Genomic DNA, 14,622 nt, shown 5'->3' with positions numbered 1-14,622 from the left:
TTGGCAGTGCACAGACTGGGTCGGACAGAGCCCCCCAGTCTCCCCGGGACGTTGCGGGTGTCCTGACACTCTGTGTCTGGGAGCCTCTTGTTTCCCTCCCAGATGCAGGGCTCCCTGGGGAGCTGACAGCACTTGAGATGTGGTGGGGGACCCAGTGCCTGGCCCTGGGAGGACGACAGTCCCCAGCAAGGACACAGAGCCACTTTTCCTGGGTCACAGAGCCGCCAGTCAGGGGGACGGGCTGGCTCTGCCTCTTGTGAACCAAGGGACACAGGAGGGTGAAAGGAGAAAGGAAGCGAGACAGACAGACTGGGCTCTGCTCTAGGAAGCTCTCTCCTTTACCCGAGGCTGGCCAGGAGCGAAATGAACAGCCCTGGTAGGGGGTGAGCTCCCCATCACCACGAAGGCACCCAGCTCGGCTCAGGAGGCAAGAGGCAGAAATGGCCGAGTTGGGTTCCTGCTGAATAGGCCCCTGGCCACCACCTCTTGTACATGCTACCGAATTCGAAGCTTGTGACTCCGGCCAGCTACTCTGGAAATCCCATTCTGTAGGGTGCCGAGGCCGGGCCAGGTGGTAGTGGGGTCACACGCCTTCTGGGGCCCATGGAGTCTGTGCGGTATCACAGGCACACAGCAGGGGCCCCTTGGCACCTCCGGGGTGAGGGCTGGGGGTAGTGGGGCCGGTGGGCCCTGAGCCCCGACCCCTGCCCGTGCAGCACGCCCATCTGTGTTTCACGCGCCCAGGCTCCCTGCTCGCTTTTGCTTAAAGGGAAGGCCCCGTGAATGAGGAGGTTTGAAAAGCGCTCAAGACGGATGTGACGAAGAAAACTGGTACCTCGACTCTCCCAGCCTCTCGGGGAGGTTCCCAACTTGGGGATGACCAAGCTGAGGCCTGGAGAGTCCCATAGTGTTCCTGCAACCCCGCCGTGATGAAGGAGACAAGGAGTGGGTCCTGAACCCCAGTCCCTTTTGCTCCAGACCTGCCGTGTTCCCGGTCAGTGGTGAGGTCTGAATGGATAATCAGGCACTTGGCAAGGGTCTGCAAGTCCCCAGCCCTGGACCTCCCTGGGCCCCCGAGCTGGTGTCTCCAAGGCCTGGAATACTACCAAGCAGACTTGGCCAGGAAGGGCCCCCCCACCCCTCCACCGGCCCCCAAGAGAGGACAAAAGACGACGCAGCCCAGTGCTGGCCCCGAGGAGCGAGTGATTGTAAGCTGGCTCGTCCTTTACGGAAAAAAGAAAAAAAAAAAAAATACCCTTGTAGGCTGCTTCCCAGGCAGGTTCGTTCCATCCAGGCCTGGGGCTTGGAGAGACGGCGGCTTTCAGACGCGCGCCGCCGGCAAGGGAGGGCTGGGGCTCTCCATCAACGGGGAAGTTGATTTCCTCCTGGGGGACCGGCAGCCCCATTGAGGAGGACTCCGTTATCTCCGTCAGGGAGGTTGGGTCTCCCCATCTCTCTCTCTCTCTCACCCACACACACCAGCAGCAACAATCCCCAACCCCACCCGGCCTTCACCGACCCTCTCCAGTCTCCCCGTGTCATCCTGCTTCCTTCGCAGGGATGCAGCTGCTGCTCAGTGAGTGTGGCCCAGGCGTCCTCACAGTGCCCTCGGCAGGGCTGCAGGGGCAAGAGGACCAGAGGAGGGATGGGGGTTGGGGGAGGGTCAAAGAACTAAGAGTATCAGGCGAGAGCTGGCCCGCCACACATTGTCCCCCGATGGGATTTATGGAGTGCTGGGGCGCCACGGAGTGTGAACACACAACACACATAGTGGTGACTAGAGAAAGTTCCAGAGAGTCGGCTAAGGATTCCGATGTGCCACAGGAGGGCAGGGAGAGTCCGAAGATTGACTGTAACACCTGGGGGGCAGCTAGACGGGGCTGGAACGATGCGAGTCTCAAACACGGCCGCCCGCCTGCCCACCCACCCATTCTGCCATTTCCTCACCAAAGTGTCTGTCCCTCCACCCACGTCCGTCCACATCCATCCGTCCATCTACCCGCCACCTGTCTGTCCATCCCTCCACAGCCATCCACCCACCCGTCTACCTACCCACCCTCCCCTTGATGGGGCTGGGCAGCTGCTGAAGGAGTGAAAATCAGTCACACCTGGCTGCATTTGCCTCTGTACCCATAAAGGGCCGGTTTGAGCCCAGGGTTTGTGACAAACGAAGTGGATGCCCACTCTGAGCTGGATGGCGCAGGGGTGGGGGGTGCGATGAGGGATCAGACCCTGAGGCACGGGCGCAGAGAGTTCAGGTCCAGGAAGCTGTATTCACTGGGCTCTGCTGCTGTTCTAGAAGCCGGTTATCCCCAGTGCGAGCCCGGGGACCTCTGAGAGGTCAGGTGACCTGTCTGTGCTCACGTGGCCCACCCGCTGGTCTCCAAGGGACTTGCCTGGGGCTCACGGGCCCTTCCTGTGTCCTGAACCAGGGGTCATGTCGACCTACGCTATGTGTGTGCGCTACGACGGCATAGAGGTGGACGACAGCTACTGTGATGCCCTCACCCGTCCCGAGCCCGTCCAGGAGTTCTGCGCCGGGAGGGAGTGCCAGCCCAGGTGCCTGCCACCCAGCGCCCTGGGCGGGGGTGTGGGGGCAGCTGGGGGGCGGCTCTACCTCGGCCCGAGGAGCAGCAGGAATTGGCTAGCATCCTGCCCCCACCACGGGCTTCGTGGGCGGGGACTGGGTTGGTGTGTAAAGCTGGTCTGCCCTGTCCCACGCTGCAGCACGAAGGGCCAGAGACTGGGCCCTAAGCACGTTCTCTTCCCAGTCGTGACCATGATGGGGTCCCCAAGGAGCCCAAGGCCACACACCTCTCCTCCTCCAGCTCGCCACATCTGGGCCCTCTGCCTCCTGCATATTTGCTCCCTTCTGAGAAGCTGGCTATGCGGCTGGGGCCTGCCCTTGCCCCCGGGAGCCCCCATGGGGGGCAGCACAGGGCTCAGGGACACTGAAGCATGACCTCGCATAGAAGCAGGGAGGGCACCTTGGGCGGAAGCAACAGTGTAAGCCATAGAACAAGGCCAGGACACGGGTCCTGAGGTGGCTGGAAAGCCAGGGCTTGTGGGGAGGGCCGGCGGGGAGGCAGGTGGAGGCCACGTGGGCTGCTAGGCAGGCTGGCTGCGCGCAGGCTCAGGGCACAGGACCCCACGCCCGATCTTGGGTGACTCCCGGGGGGCTCAGGGCCTCCACCCTGGGGCCTCACCAGCTCCCTGGGTGGTTCAGCCCCGTGTGACTGTGGACGCAGACGGGGTACATTCTCCCCGGCCAGGGGTTGCACGGGGTTCCCGCCGCAGGGAGGGAGGGGGGGTCTCTGAAGGCGGCCCCTCCCGAGGCAGGTGGGAGACCAGCAGCTGGAGCGAGTGCTCGCGCACCTGCGGCGAGGGCTACCAGTTCCGCATCGTGCGCTGCTGGAAGATGCTGTCCCCCGGCTTCGACAGCTCCGTGTACAGTGACCTGTGCGAGGCGGCCGAGGCTGTGCGGCCCGAGGAGCGCAAGACGTGCCGCAACCCGGCGTGCGGGCCGCAGTGGGAGATGTCCGAGTGGTCCGAGGTGAGCGCGTGCGCGGCCGAGCGGGTCCGCGCGCCCAGGGGCCGCGCACGGGGCCGCCCTGACCCCGCGCTCCCGCGCCTGCTCGCAGTGCACCGCCAAGTGTGGGGAGCACAGCGTGGTGACCAGGGATATCCGCTGCTCAGAGGATGAGAAGCTGTGTGACCCCAACACCAGGCCCGTGGGGGAGAAGGACTGCACGGGCCCCCCCTGCGACCGCCAGTGGACTGTCTCCGACTGGGGCCCGGTGAGGGCAGGGCCCGGCTGGGGCGCGGTGGGGGGGGGCTGCCACCCCTGCCCGAGGACAGTGGGTCCCCACCCCTCGCCCTGCGGCCCCTCAGTCTCCCTGTTTGTCTCGAGCAAGGACGTGGGGTTAGAACACCTAACCAGCCGCTCTCCCTGTTATTATGAGGAATCTAACCCTTTCTTGTGACCTCCCCGTCTGTCTGTCTCCGGGTCTCTTGTCTGTCACAGACACTCAGCTGCTCACTGGGGTCCCCTGTGGGTGCTGGGTACACGATGACCTTTTTAGGTATTTTAGGTGTGCTTTTCTGTGTCTGTTTTTCACCCAGCATGGAATATTTCTGTAATTAGAACAGAAAATGTTATTTAAAAAGTGGTTGCCATGGCAACTGCTCCCTCCCCACGCTGCTGCCCGGGGAGCCGGTCCTCTCTGGGACGCAGCAGGTGGGGGGACTTGGGGAGGGCCCCGCCCCTAACCCCAGCCTCTCTCTACAGTGCAGCGGGAGCTGCGGCCACGGCCGAATGATCCGGCACGTGTACTGCAAGACCGGTGACGGCCGGGTGGTGCCGGAGTCCCAGTGCCAGACGGAGACCAAGCCTCTGGCCATCCACCCCTGCGGGGACAAGAACTGCCCCGCCCACTGGCTGGCCCAGGACTGGGAGCGGGTGAGTGCCCGGGGCCAGCAGCCGTCTGTTCCCGTGACCACCTCGTCTGCCCACCAGCCGGCCGGTCACTGACTTGCCCTCTGGACCCGTGGTTCTCACCAAGCTGCTGTGGGTGGGCCCACTATTAGCCACGTCCGCTTGGGACAAATGGTCACGCACCATTCTGTCTCAAAACAGTTGGTTTTCTGCACAATTGCTTTTGATCCAATGTGTCTGGGGCCCTATGGTTTTCGACCAAAGAGCTCACCTGTCTGCCAGGGACACCTACGTTTCCAGCTGGTCCTTACGGACCAGGCCGTATCGCGTAGTCGCGTGTGCGATGTTCTAGTCCTCCTGGCCTCTGGCCTCTGACCCGGCCCCATCTGTCCCCTGGCCTCAGTGTAACACCACCTGTGGCCGAGGTGTGAAGAAGAGGCTGGTCTTGTGCATGGAGCTGGCCAACGGGAAGCCACAGACCCGCAGTGGCCCCGAGTGCGGGCTCGCCAAGAAGCCCCCCGAGGAGAGCACCTGCTTCGAGAGACCTTGCTTCAAGTGGTACACCAGCCCGTGGTCCGAGGTGAGCACGCCGCCAGCCCCTCTGCGCTCTCGGGCTGGCCCTGAGTTCCGGTCCTGCCATAAGCGGCCCTCACTCATCCCCGCTGTGGTCTCCTCATGTGTCCTTAGCAACAACACCCCTCCTGGGCCCCCAGACCTCTCTCCACCTAGTGATCCTGTCCGCTTTCAAGGGGTGGCAGAAAGGGAGGCCTGAGTGGTCTTTGAATGTCACTGGGGAGGGGGGAGAGAACGGGAGCCCCGGGGCCAGTGCCGCTGTGGCTAGGCCATGTGACCTGGGGTCTCCAGAGTCTCCGGCCTCAGTGTCCTCATGGGCACTCATACTGGGGGGAGCAAGGGGGACACGAGATGGACACTGCAAGGTGTCGTGTGGGACGGGGAGCCCCGGACACTCGGCCGTGATGTTCTGCTGTGTGCCTTGACATAACACCCCAGGCTTCCATGGTCTTGGTCGCTAGGACATTGGAGGCCAAATGCCCAAATCTTAGAGTTCAAGGTGAAGATTTGGGGAGTGTGTAAGACAGGGTGAGTCTGGGGGTTCCATGAGTGCTGCTCCCCCACGTGGGCTCAGGGTTCCCAGTGGAAAGACTTAAGGTGACGCCAGTCTTGCCCCACATGGGACCTCTGCCTCCTACAGCACGCAAGCTCGTTCAAGAGCAAACCGCGCCCATTCATCCACTTTGCGTGGCCCACAGAAGGACCCACCTGGGGAGAAGGAAAGGGGCTGAGGGTGGGGGTCAAGGTCCCACCCTCCCGTCCCACCCAGCCTGGCTGGGAGGGGAGGGTGGGGAGGGCATCAGGTGTGGCTGAGGGGCTGCTGAGGGAAGAGCCAGCTTCAGAAGACAGGGCGGCTGCGGAGGTGGGCCCGGGGCCTCCCAGGTGCGAGTGGTGTGCTGGGGGTTGGATGCCAAGACTTGGAAGTGAGGGGAGCCACAAAGAGGGAGCAGGTTCCCCCAAAATGGACTGAGAGCTCGGCGGGGACATCCCCATATTGCCCTATTGACGATGTGTGGGTGCGGGGTGACTGACGCAGACCGACCGCGGTGGGCGTGTGGACCTCTGGCGTCTTGTCCCTGCGGCCGCCCCCCCTGGGACGCGGGCTCCATAAGTGTTTACTCCTCCCAGCGGTCCTTCCTCTCCAGTCCCCGCCGGGCAGAGGGTGCCCTCTGGGGCCACAGTCAGAGGCTCCTCAGGGTACCCACCTGCAGTGGGCGGTCCTCTGTGCCAGTGCCAATCTGACCTCCTCTTGCCCCTGACTCTGGGAGTGGGCGGATGGTCCTCTTTGCTGAGTCTAAATCAGTTAAGTGGGGTGGGTCCAGGGCTGGGGCCTTCCCCCACCTTGGACCCCTTAGGGAACCGAAGGCTCAGGTCCCAGATGTGCCTGGGTGATGTGGGGTCACCCAAGCTGGGGAAGCAAGAGGGATCCACTGCCTGTCGGGTCTTGGCAGGAGGCTGGCGGGGCATCTGGGGTCAGCAGATGTCCCTGGTGTTCGGGTAGCTCAGCGGGGTTTTCCAAGGGGAACATCTGGACGGGGGAGCCGCGGGTGGGAGTGGCGATTTTGGAAGATGGGCTTAATTGGCCCACGACAAACACAATTATTTTACTGGAGTGGAAACCAGTGTTCTCCATCAGCCATGGCCCCGTGAGTCTGGAGAGTTCCAATCCACGGGCCCCAGGAAAGCTGAAACCGAAGGACCCACCCAGGGACAGTGAGGAGGGGGGGGGCACGACTTCATGGTGCAAATGGTGAAGCTGAGCAGTCCTGGGTGGAGATGAGTGTCAGGCTTTGTGACCCCCACCCAGGCCGGCCCGCTGTGACTCAGCAGCCTGGGGGGAGGGGTGGGCTCCCTCTTTGGCCAGAAGCCCTGTCTTGCCAGGTGGGGAGGGGGGCTTAGGTCATGCTGTCCCTCTCATCAGTGCACCAAGACCTGTGGTGTGGGCGTGCGGATGCGAGACGTGAAATGCTACCAGGGGACAGACATCGTCCGGGGCTGCGACCCGCTGGTGAAGCCCATCGGCAGGCAGGCCTGTGACCTGCAGCCTTGCCCTACGGAGCCCCCAGGTGAGAAGGGGGAGGCCGACAAAGGTGGGCAGAGCCAGAGGCCGAGGGGTGAGCAGGTGTTAGCTGAGGCGCCAGGAGGATTCAGTGGTTTAGTGGCTCTGACGGCAAGTCCTACGGGGAAACAAGGCTCCACCCCCCACCCCCCACCCCCCGCTGCAGAATGGCTGAGCCTGGCTGGGAGGTGAGGTGGGCAGGGCAGCAAGTGAGACCCGACTGGGCTCAGGGTCCCCGGGAGCCGTGCGAAGACGGGCATCTGGCTTCAGAAGGTGGGGCCGGCTGTGGGCGAGGTCCCCCAATCCAGGATGACTTGGCCTGAACAGGGCGCTTAGCTCAGGGGCCGGGCGCAGGAGGCTGGCGGGTGCGGGCTGACGTGGGGCTTGAGTGCCTGGAAGAGGGACGGGTGCTGGGCTCCGCGGGGGCACCTGGGAAGGTGATGAGTGGCTTCGTGCCTGCTCAGCAGAGGGGACGCCTGTGTGCCTGTGGGCCTCCTGGGAAGTGAAGTCAAGGAGTCCTCCAGACCTGGCTCTGGGCATTGCCCTTCCTGTGCACAGATCAAACCCCTGGGGGGATACTGGGCCATCCTGGGGAGCTGGGAGCAGGGGCAGGAGAGGGCCAGCAGAGGAGCGGTGCTCAAGGGCCCGAGGCGGGCTGGGGGGCACCACTGCCCCTGCACCTGGGATAATGGGAGGTAGGGGCCACCTGACCCCGGGTGCTCTGCTGCCTGGACCACCTGCGAGGAGCCCCAGCTCCCGCAGATGGGGAGACAAGTTGGGGGTCTGGTCCTGTTGAGTTCTCAGCCCTCGGCCGCCTCTGATGCCCTCCTCTCCTCCCCCACACCGTGTCCCTCCCCCAGATGACAGCTGCCAGGACCAGCCAGGCACCAACTGTGCCCTGGCCATCAAGGTGAACCTCTGTGGCCACTGGTACTACAGCAAGGCGTGCTGCCGCTCCTGCAGACCCCCGCACTCCTAGGCCCTGTGCCGCCTCTCAGACACCTGAGCACCCCGCCCCTGGGGGCCCCCCATGGACACCCTTCCCGAGGGCGCCGGGCTGTGAAGACCAGCCACTGAGCCTCTGCTCTCCCCCTGGGGACGGAGAGCACCCCAGTAGAGCCGCCCCTGCCTGGGAAGGTGTTCTTGGAGCGACGAGGACGGTGTGTTTGTGGTTCCCACCCCCCAGCACCCGGCCCGGCACCCAGCCCCACCGGAGGAGCCTGGGAATGTCCTCTCCCCCCGCGGGGCTACGGGGTCGAGGAGGGCTGGGGCGGTCAGGGGGTCCAGAGGCCACCTCGGACCCGGATCCCGTCTAGGCGAGCTCCTTCCAGAGGAATCGTAGCTCGCAACTAGCATCCACTCGCCTCGTTACACGAAGCTATCGCGCACGAGGGACCCGCTGCACTTTACGCCCCGGGAGGAGGCACTGTTTCTCACGCTAGGGTATGGTCATCCGTCAGTACTCCTGTATGTCAATAAAGTGGTCGTATTTATGGCGGCATCGCGGGCTCCTGGTGGCTCCGGCAGGAGGGGTGGGGTGGAGTCGGGCTCGGAGAGCCGGGCCGTCCAGCCCGTCCTGCTAGCGAGTTCTGGAAGGTTTGCTGAGGCCGCGGGGAGAGCTGCGGCGTCTCCCTGGAGAGGGGCCCGTCAGGGGCAAACAGAGGTGGGGCCCCTGTGGGGGTGAGGGGACGGGGAGCATCAGGACTCTGATGTACTCAGAACCGAGCCAGTCTCATGCCCACTCACTGGTGTGGAAGCTGGGGACGGGGCTCGGGGGGCTGGAGGGATTGCGTGTCCTAAACCTCGGGAGAAAAGGCCCCGCCTCCGGGTGTGTGTAGGGAAATCAGGCAGGTGGGGCCCTCCATCCCTACCATTTCTGGACCTCGTAGAAGGGTCTACTTAATCTGGACTTGGCGAGGGAGGAGGGGCCCCAGGAGGGCTTCCTGGAGGAGGTGATATTTAGGCCAGTCTGGCGATAGGAGTCCTTCCCCTGGATGACGGGGTGGGGAAGGGCGTGCAGAAGAAGAAGCAGTGAGCACAAAGCTTCTGGGGGGAGGGAGGCCTTCGGTGGAGGGAAGGAGGCCCGGGGTGTCCACCCACCTCTGGATGTGAGAGGGCCGCAGGGCCCAGGAGGCTACAGGAATTGTCTCCTTCAGGGACAGGTGGCTTCCCTGGGATGCACGGCCTGCGGCTCCCCAAACCGGGGCCAGAGCAGGGTCACCGCACGGTGTTCAGGACGGCATTAGGGGGGCTGTTATGGGGGTGGTTGTTGAAGGCCACTGAGGCGGTGGGGTCCCCAGCTCAGTTCCAGGAGAGGTGGGTCACCTCAATCCAGGGGTCTAGGCCCCCGATGCACCCTGCTGCTGTGCCCTGTTGTCATCCTCTCCTCTCCCCCCCCCCCCCCTGCCCCCTGGCCCCCCCCCCCCCCCCCCCGCTTTCCAGCAACATGTGCACTCACTGTGGGCAGGGCTCTGTGTCACACACGCCCTAAGAGCCCTGTGGAGCGGGCATCGATCTCACCCCAGCGTGTTGCTGCTAGCACAGGCCCAGAGACCATCCAGCCCTTGTCCCAGGTGACCCAGCCCGTCTCCTCCGCCCCGTGCTCTAGGACTTCAGAGTCTAGAAGTGGCTCCCAGCCGCGGCCCATAGACAGGATCGCCCTGGGAAACACCCTGAGACGCGGCGTGCTATGGCTGATCCTCCTGGATGGGAGAGGACAGGCCGACTCCGTCCTACACGGGGCTTCACGCCACGCCTTCCCAGGAAGTGCCGGGAGGGCTCTGGGCTGGCCTGGAGTCCCGGGGGACTGAAGGCGCGGCGGCAGCGCAGTGGTGCTGGAGATGACTTTTATTGGTTTTCGCTTTTCCCAGGGAGCACCTGCTCCCCGCAGGTCCCCGCAGTGTGGCTGCGTGAGCTCACAGGGAGGGGTTCTTATCTCATTTCAAGAGGATCTATGAATCTACACAGAGACTAGAGACCAGAGAAGGAAAGAGGAACCCGGAACAGGACCGCCGCAGGGAGTGCCACCTCCCGGGGCTCGCCCCCCACCCCAGCCCACCCCCCAAGCAAATGCACAAAACAAAGTCATGGGGCCCCACAAAGGCGGGGAGCTCGGGCTTCAGGAAAGTCGGGGACGGATTCCACTGGTGTGTCCAGACTGAGGCAGGAGGAGAAAGGAAGAAGGAGAAATAATCCAGAAAGCTAAAGACAGGAACGTCTTCCCCAGCTCTGCTCACGCCCGACCACTCCACCCTTCAGAGCCTCCGGCAAGAAGCAGCCGCTCAGGCCGCCCTGAGCCAGGGGCCCTCAAAGATCAGTTTGCCTTTTAGGAATGGGCTTAATGGGGAGCTTGGCCTGTCTCCCTGGCAGACAGGGGTGACCCAACCCTGGGGGCTCCGTGGCGGGCCCCAAGAAGGCAGGGCACTCTGGGGCCCTGCTGCAGAGCAGGAAAGGCTGCCTCTGGCTGGGTGGGGGAGCTGCGTTCCCCATGCCTGGGGCCCCTAGATTTGGAGCATTTTCCTGGGGTGGCCATTGGGCATTCCCCAGCTGGATGGATAGAGCTGGAGGGTGGGCTCCTGGGGGGACCCCGGCGAGTGGGCTCAGAGATCCTCCATGGACAGAGGGCAGGATCATGGGCCTTGCTCCCAGACCCCCCGCTGAGACACAGGGGCTGGGTGGGAGAGCTTGGGGTGTCTCCCCTGGGGACCAGAGCTTGAAGGGCTCCCGGAAGCTGAGGCCCAGTGGGTGGGAGGGCCTGTCCCAGGCCTCACGGGGAGACAGGGGGGCTTTCAGGTCCTGATCCTTGCTCTGTCTGCCCAGCCCCCTAGAACTTCGGACCTGGGCGCGTCCCAAAGGATGCACGTTCCTGAGGGAGGTGGTCAGCACGTGGCTTCCTCCTCCCTCTGTGCCTCCCTCTTTCACCAGAAAGCCAGCTGGGGCTGTGAGCGGCCCCTCCAGCTCCTTGAGGGCATCTGCAGAGGGCCCGGCCCAAAGAGTGTCTCAGCAGCCTGGCACTGGAAGCCAGGGGGGCGTGCGTGCGGGGGAGGGAGGCGGAGGCAGCGGCCCCCTCCCCGGACACGATACTTGGTCTGTACCTGCTTCCAGGCCGGTGGCATTGCGGCTGCCACCTCCTTGTCGAACAGGTGGGAAGGCAGAGGCCCAGGGATCGGGGGACGGGGTCAGGTTCCCAGGCAGGGATGGCCACAGTCAGGGGCAGGGCAGCCACATTGTCGGGAGCCTGATGTCTCCACCCTGGAGCCCTGCCCTGTCCTGTGACCTGCTCACCTGGGAGCCTCGGCTCACCTGTGCCTGCCTGACCCGGGGTCCGCAGCCCCTGCCTCTGGTGGCCACCCGGGTGTTCACTGCGCCTTACCCCGGCCGTGAGCCACCGAGCTCCCCAGTGGGCCCCCATGGTGACAGGGAGGTGAGGAGGGCTGGCCCGAGCCCTGGTCCCAGCCTGGGGCCAGGCCGGTGTGCCCCGGACACCCCACCATGGTCTGGGGAGCCGTGGGGCGGGCCGGGCGGCTCAGACGTCGGTGCTGACGCTGCGGCTGCGGGAGAAGGCCTCCCGCATGGCCGACAGGCGGTTGGGGTTGAGCGCCTGCAGCCCCCCAAAGCCCCCAGGGGACAGCTCCGCGTCCTCCTGGCCGATGCTCTGGTAGGCCACGCGCTCCCCGCCGTTGCGCACGCCCTCGTCCTCGGGCTCCTGCAGGAAGAAGGTGGGCGGCTCGTAGTGGGAGCAGCTGCGGCAGAGGGCACGGGCCTGCGGGGTCTTCTGGCTGAAGGAGGTGGAGGCAGCCGGGTAGAGCGCCGGCCCGTTGGTCAGCACGAGGTTGTGGCTGCCGGGCAGCGGAGGCAGGTGCGAGTGCACGGCGAAGTCAGGCTCCTCTTCGTCCTCCTCCGACTCGTCCTTCTTGCAGCAATAATACTGCAGGCAGAGGGCTGGTGAGCCCCGGCTCCTGCCCACCCCCCATGCGGGGCGGCCACGTTGCAGGGAGCACGCTCCGGCCGGACCCCCCGCCACCCCCACCCCCACCGAACGCCGCAGGGAGGACCTGGCGGGTTTCATCCCTGCAGGAGGCAGGCCAAGGATCATCGCCATTTTGCAGGTGGGGAAACTGAGGCACAGAGGGCTCAGGCAGCCTGAAGGTGGGTGCTGGGCTGGGCTGCCTTGCCCTGCACTCAGGGCTTCCCCTCCCCTCGGGGAGATGTGGAGGGCCCAGGGGCTCCCCCGCGCTCCCCTGCTCGGCTGTTGCGTGCCCCTGGCTAAGTGCCTCCCTACGCCTCCTGGCCTCTCCTAGGCGAGGCGCCCCCGGTGGCCCCCATCCTGAGCCCCCACATCTGGGTCCCAGGCCAGGGCCGTCTGCTTTGCACCTTCTGCAGGACCCGACCCTTTCCCTCTTCCCGGGCCCCAGCCCTTGTGGGTAGGGTGGGGGCTCCCTCCTCGCACCCGCCTCAGCGTCGGGGGGCAGTACCTGGAGCCGACAGTAGCACAGAACGGCAATGATGCAGAGCAGAATCACAGTCGCCAAGATGCCCCCAGTGATGACCACTGTCCCGGCTGTCATCCGCCCCCTTCTCCATCAACGGCCTGCAACACATGCCACCAGCGTCCCTGGAGCACCCTCGCTTCCTCACGGCCGAAGCAGCCCTCCCCGCTCGGGGAGTCGGGGAGATGGGCTGAAAGGGGGACATAGAAACCCCAGGGCGTCCGTGCAGGAGGGAGGGGCAGGAGGAGACCCAGGCCAGCTCTGCCCCTCCCCCTCCGGGCCTGGCCTCCATACCTGGAAGGGCTGATGCTAGCGGCACACCCCGGCCTGGCTCCCGGGGCTCCCAGAAGATTCCGTGAGGGCGCCCTTCAGCACTCGGTGTAGCACGCTCTCAGGGAATGGCGCCCTTCCAGCATGGCTCTCCCGAGCTCACGCATTTTTAAATTCACCCAAACACAGTCAAGCTGAACATATGGTTTTGTAACCTAACAGGATCTTCCTTATTTTTCCATATCATTACATTTTCTCCTGCGACATGATTTCTAGGCATATCCCATCCTATGACATAACCGATCTGGTTTCTTGTAAAGGTTTTTTGTTGGGGTAAAGCACGTAAAGCGGTGGTCTGAAAAAGATACTCTGAGTGGATGTGTTTCGGTAAGCGCCGTTGTAGCTAAATTCTTGGAAGTGGGCTTTCTAGGGCAAAGGACAAGGCCCTTTGTAAACTCTCCGTCACGGCACAAGTCACAGACACCAAAACAGGACGGATGTGCGTCCTTGGCCCGCTCCAGTTAGCCGTGCTGACCGTCCAGCCGGGCGCCGGTGAACCCGGTCTAGGACGAAAGCTCCCTGCGGGGAGCAGTCACTGACAGCAGTTCTCTCCAGGGCCTGGTCCAAGTTACAAAGGTTTGACGACGGCTTGCGACGTTCCGGGATGGCAGCAGGCCTCTCCCGCGAGCGGGCGGTCGCCGGCTCCTACACACCCTGCTCTAATTTGCCCTCCCTCTTCTGCAGGGGTATGGCGTGGGGTGGGGGGCGAAATTAAGGATAGTACAGGAAAGCCCAGAGCGTATCAGTTTAGTGCAAAATTGGACAGATAAAGACTTAAAAAAACAAAAATACCCGGTCTGTGTTCAGCTTCCTTCCATCAGCTCCAAAATGCCGTTTTACAGTTGGTTCAAATCAGGCTCCAGCCACATTTGGCTTTTTTGACTCTAGAACATGTCCGTTCCCTCCCCTCTCCTCGTCCACTCCCCGCCAGGTTGTTTATCAAAGAAACTGGGTCATTTCTCTGACAGAATTTTCCCTGTCCTGGAGCTGGCTGGGTCTCCTCCAGTGGCCGTGGCCGTGGCCCTCTATTGCTGTTTTGTCCCTACACTGGCTTCCGGTCACATCATTTCCAGGGACTGAGACTCCGTCCCTCTCGACGTCGTGTCGAGAATAACCAGTTCCTCCACCGGAAAGTTCCGCATTGGCCCCTCTACCTGGTCGAATTAACAGCCTGTGGGGTTGTCCCCGAGACCCATTATTTCATCAGGGGCCGCAAAGAGTGACCTTTTGAACACTATAATCCCTTCTGCTTTTCTCAACCCTGGTCCTTCTCTAAGGAACTCTCCTCCCTAATACCTACATGGTTATCCTAAAACACAGTCTGCAGGGGAAAGGCCCGGACGTTCAGTTCTGTATCAGTTTTCACAACATGTTGGGTCCCCGAGAGCTGTGTGGTGGCTTCCTAATATCACTGTGATCTCATGGATTTTTATATATTGAATGTACTTTTTGGGTGTTCAAAGGATCCCATTGGGATTCTGGGTTTGGAGGCCCCTCCATGTTCACTCCTGTGCCATTTGGATGGGACCCCCCCCATCCTTGATAATAGTTGACTTTTAGGCTTGTAGGTCCCAGCTCATCTTAACCTCGGTACCTTCTGTTCCTTTGCCACAGCTGGAGTCTCTTCGTGGGAAGGGGTTTGTAGAGAACATAGTCTGAGCACTCGGGGTGTTAGCGGCCCCTGGGCTTTTATTGGTTGTAGGCTTTTTCATATACCAGAGCCAGGGAAGGAAGGA

General features: G+C 63.3%; 2 protein-coding genes across 2 annotated transcripts in view; one reads left to right on the top strand and one right to left on the bottom strand.

Annotated features, from left to right (window-relative positions):
• Positions 1 to 8,094, top strand: part of LOC111146096 (ADAMTS like 2) — a 29,538-nt gene extending 21,444 nt beyond the window's left edge. Inside the window, exons 12-18 of the mRNA XM_022501479.1 lie at positions 2,433 to 2,559; positions 3,340 to 3,553; positions 3,642 to 3,797; positions 4,289 to 4,459; positions 4,839 to 5,015; positions 6,930 to 7,074; positions 7,928 to 8,094. Of these exons, the coding sequence (XP_022357187.1) occupies positions 2,433 to 2,559; positions 3,340 to 3,553; positions 3,642 to 3,797; positions 4,289 to 4,459; positions 4,839 to 5,015; positions 6,930 to 7,074; positions 7,928 to 8,046 (1,109 nt within the window). The 3' untranslated portion in view covers positions 8,047 to 8,094. The remainder of the gene's footprint in view (positions 1 to 2,432; positions 2,560 to 3,339; positions 3,554 to 3,641; positions 3,798 to 4,288; positions 4,460 to 4,838; positions 5,016 to 6,929; positions 7,075 to 7,927) is intronic.
• Positions 8,095 to 11,592: 3,498 nt separating this feature from the next.
• LOC111145529 (family with sequence similarity 163 member B) lies at positions 11,593 to 12,634 on the bottom strand. Its single transcript, XM_022500443.1, has 2 exons — positions 12,542 to 12,634; positions 11,593 to 11,994 (listed from the first exon to the last, which is right to left on the bottom strand). The coding sequence occupies exons 1-2, from the start codon at positions 12,632 to 12,634 to the stop codon at positions 11,593 to 11,595; spliced, it is 495 nt and encodes a 164-aa protein (XP_022356151.1).
• Positions 12,635 to 14,622: the final 1,988 nt, after the last annotated feature.

The sequence above is a fragment of the Enhydra lutris genome, unplaced genomic scaffold, assembly GCF_002288905.1.
Source record: "Enhydra lutris kenyoni isolate GAN:26980312 unplaced genomic scaffold, ASM228890v2 scaffoldscaffold13, whole genome shotgun sequence".
Lineage (NCBI taxonomy): Eukaryota > Metazoa > Chordata > Mammalia > Carnivora > Mustelidae > Enhydra > Enhydra lutris.
Note: the sequence above shows the minus strand (reverse complement) of the source record. Positions and strands in the feature narration are given on the sequence as shown.

What these genes read in the sequence shown, in the direction of transcription:
- LOC111145529 (XM_022500443.1), bottom strand. Translation starts at nt 12,634, where the DNA reads ATGACAGCCGGGACAGTGGTCATCACTGGGGGCATCTTGGCGACTGTG. An exon ending in TGTGCTACTGTCGGCTCCAG is followed by an intron (nt 11,995 to 12,541) that starts GTACTGCCCCCC and finishes CTCTGCCTGCAG; the next exon opens with TATTATTGCTGCAAGAAGGA.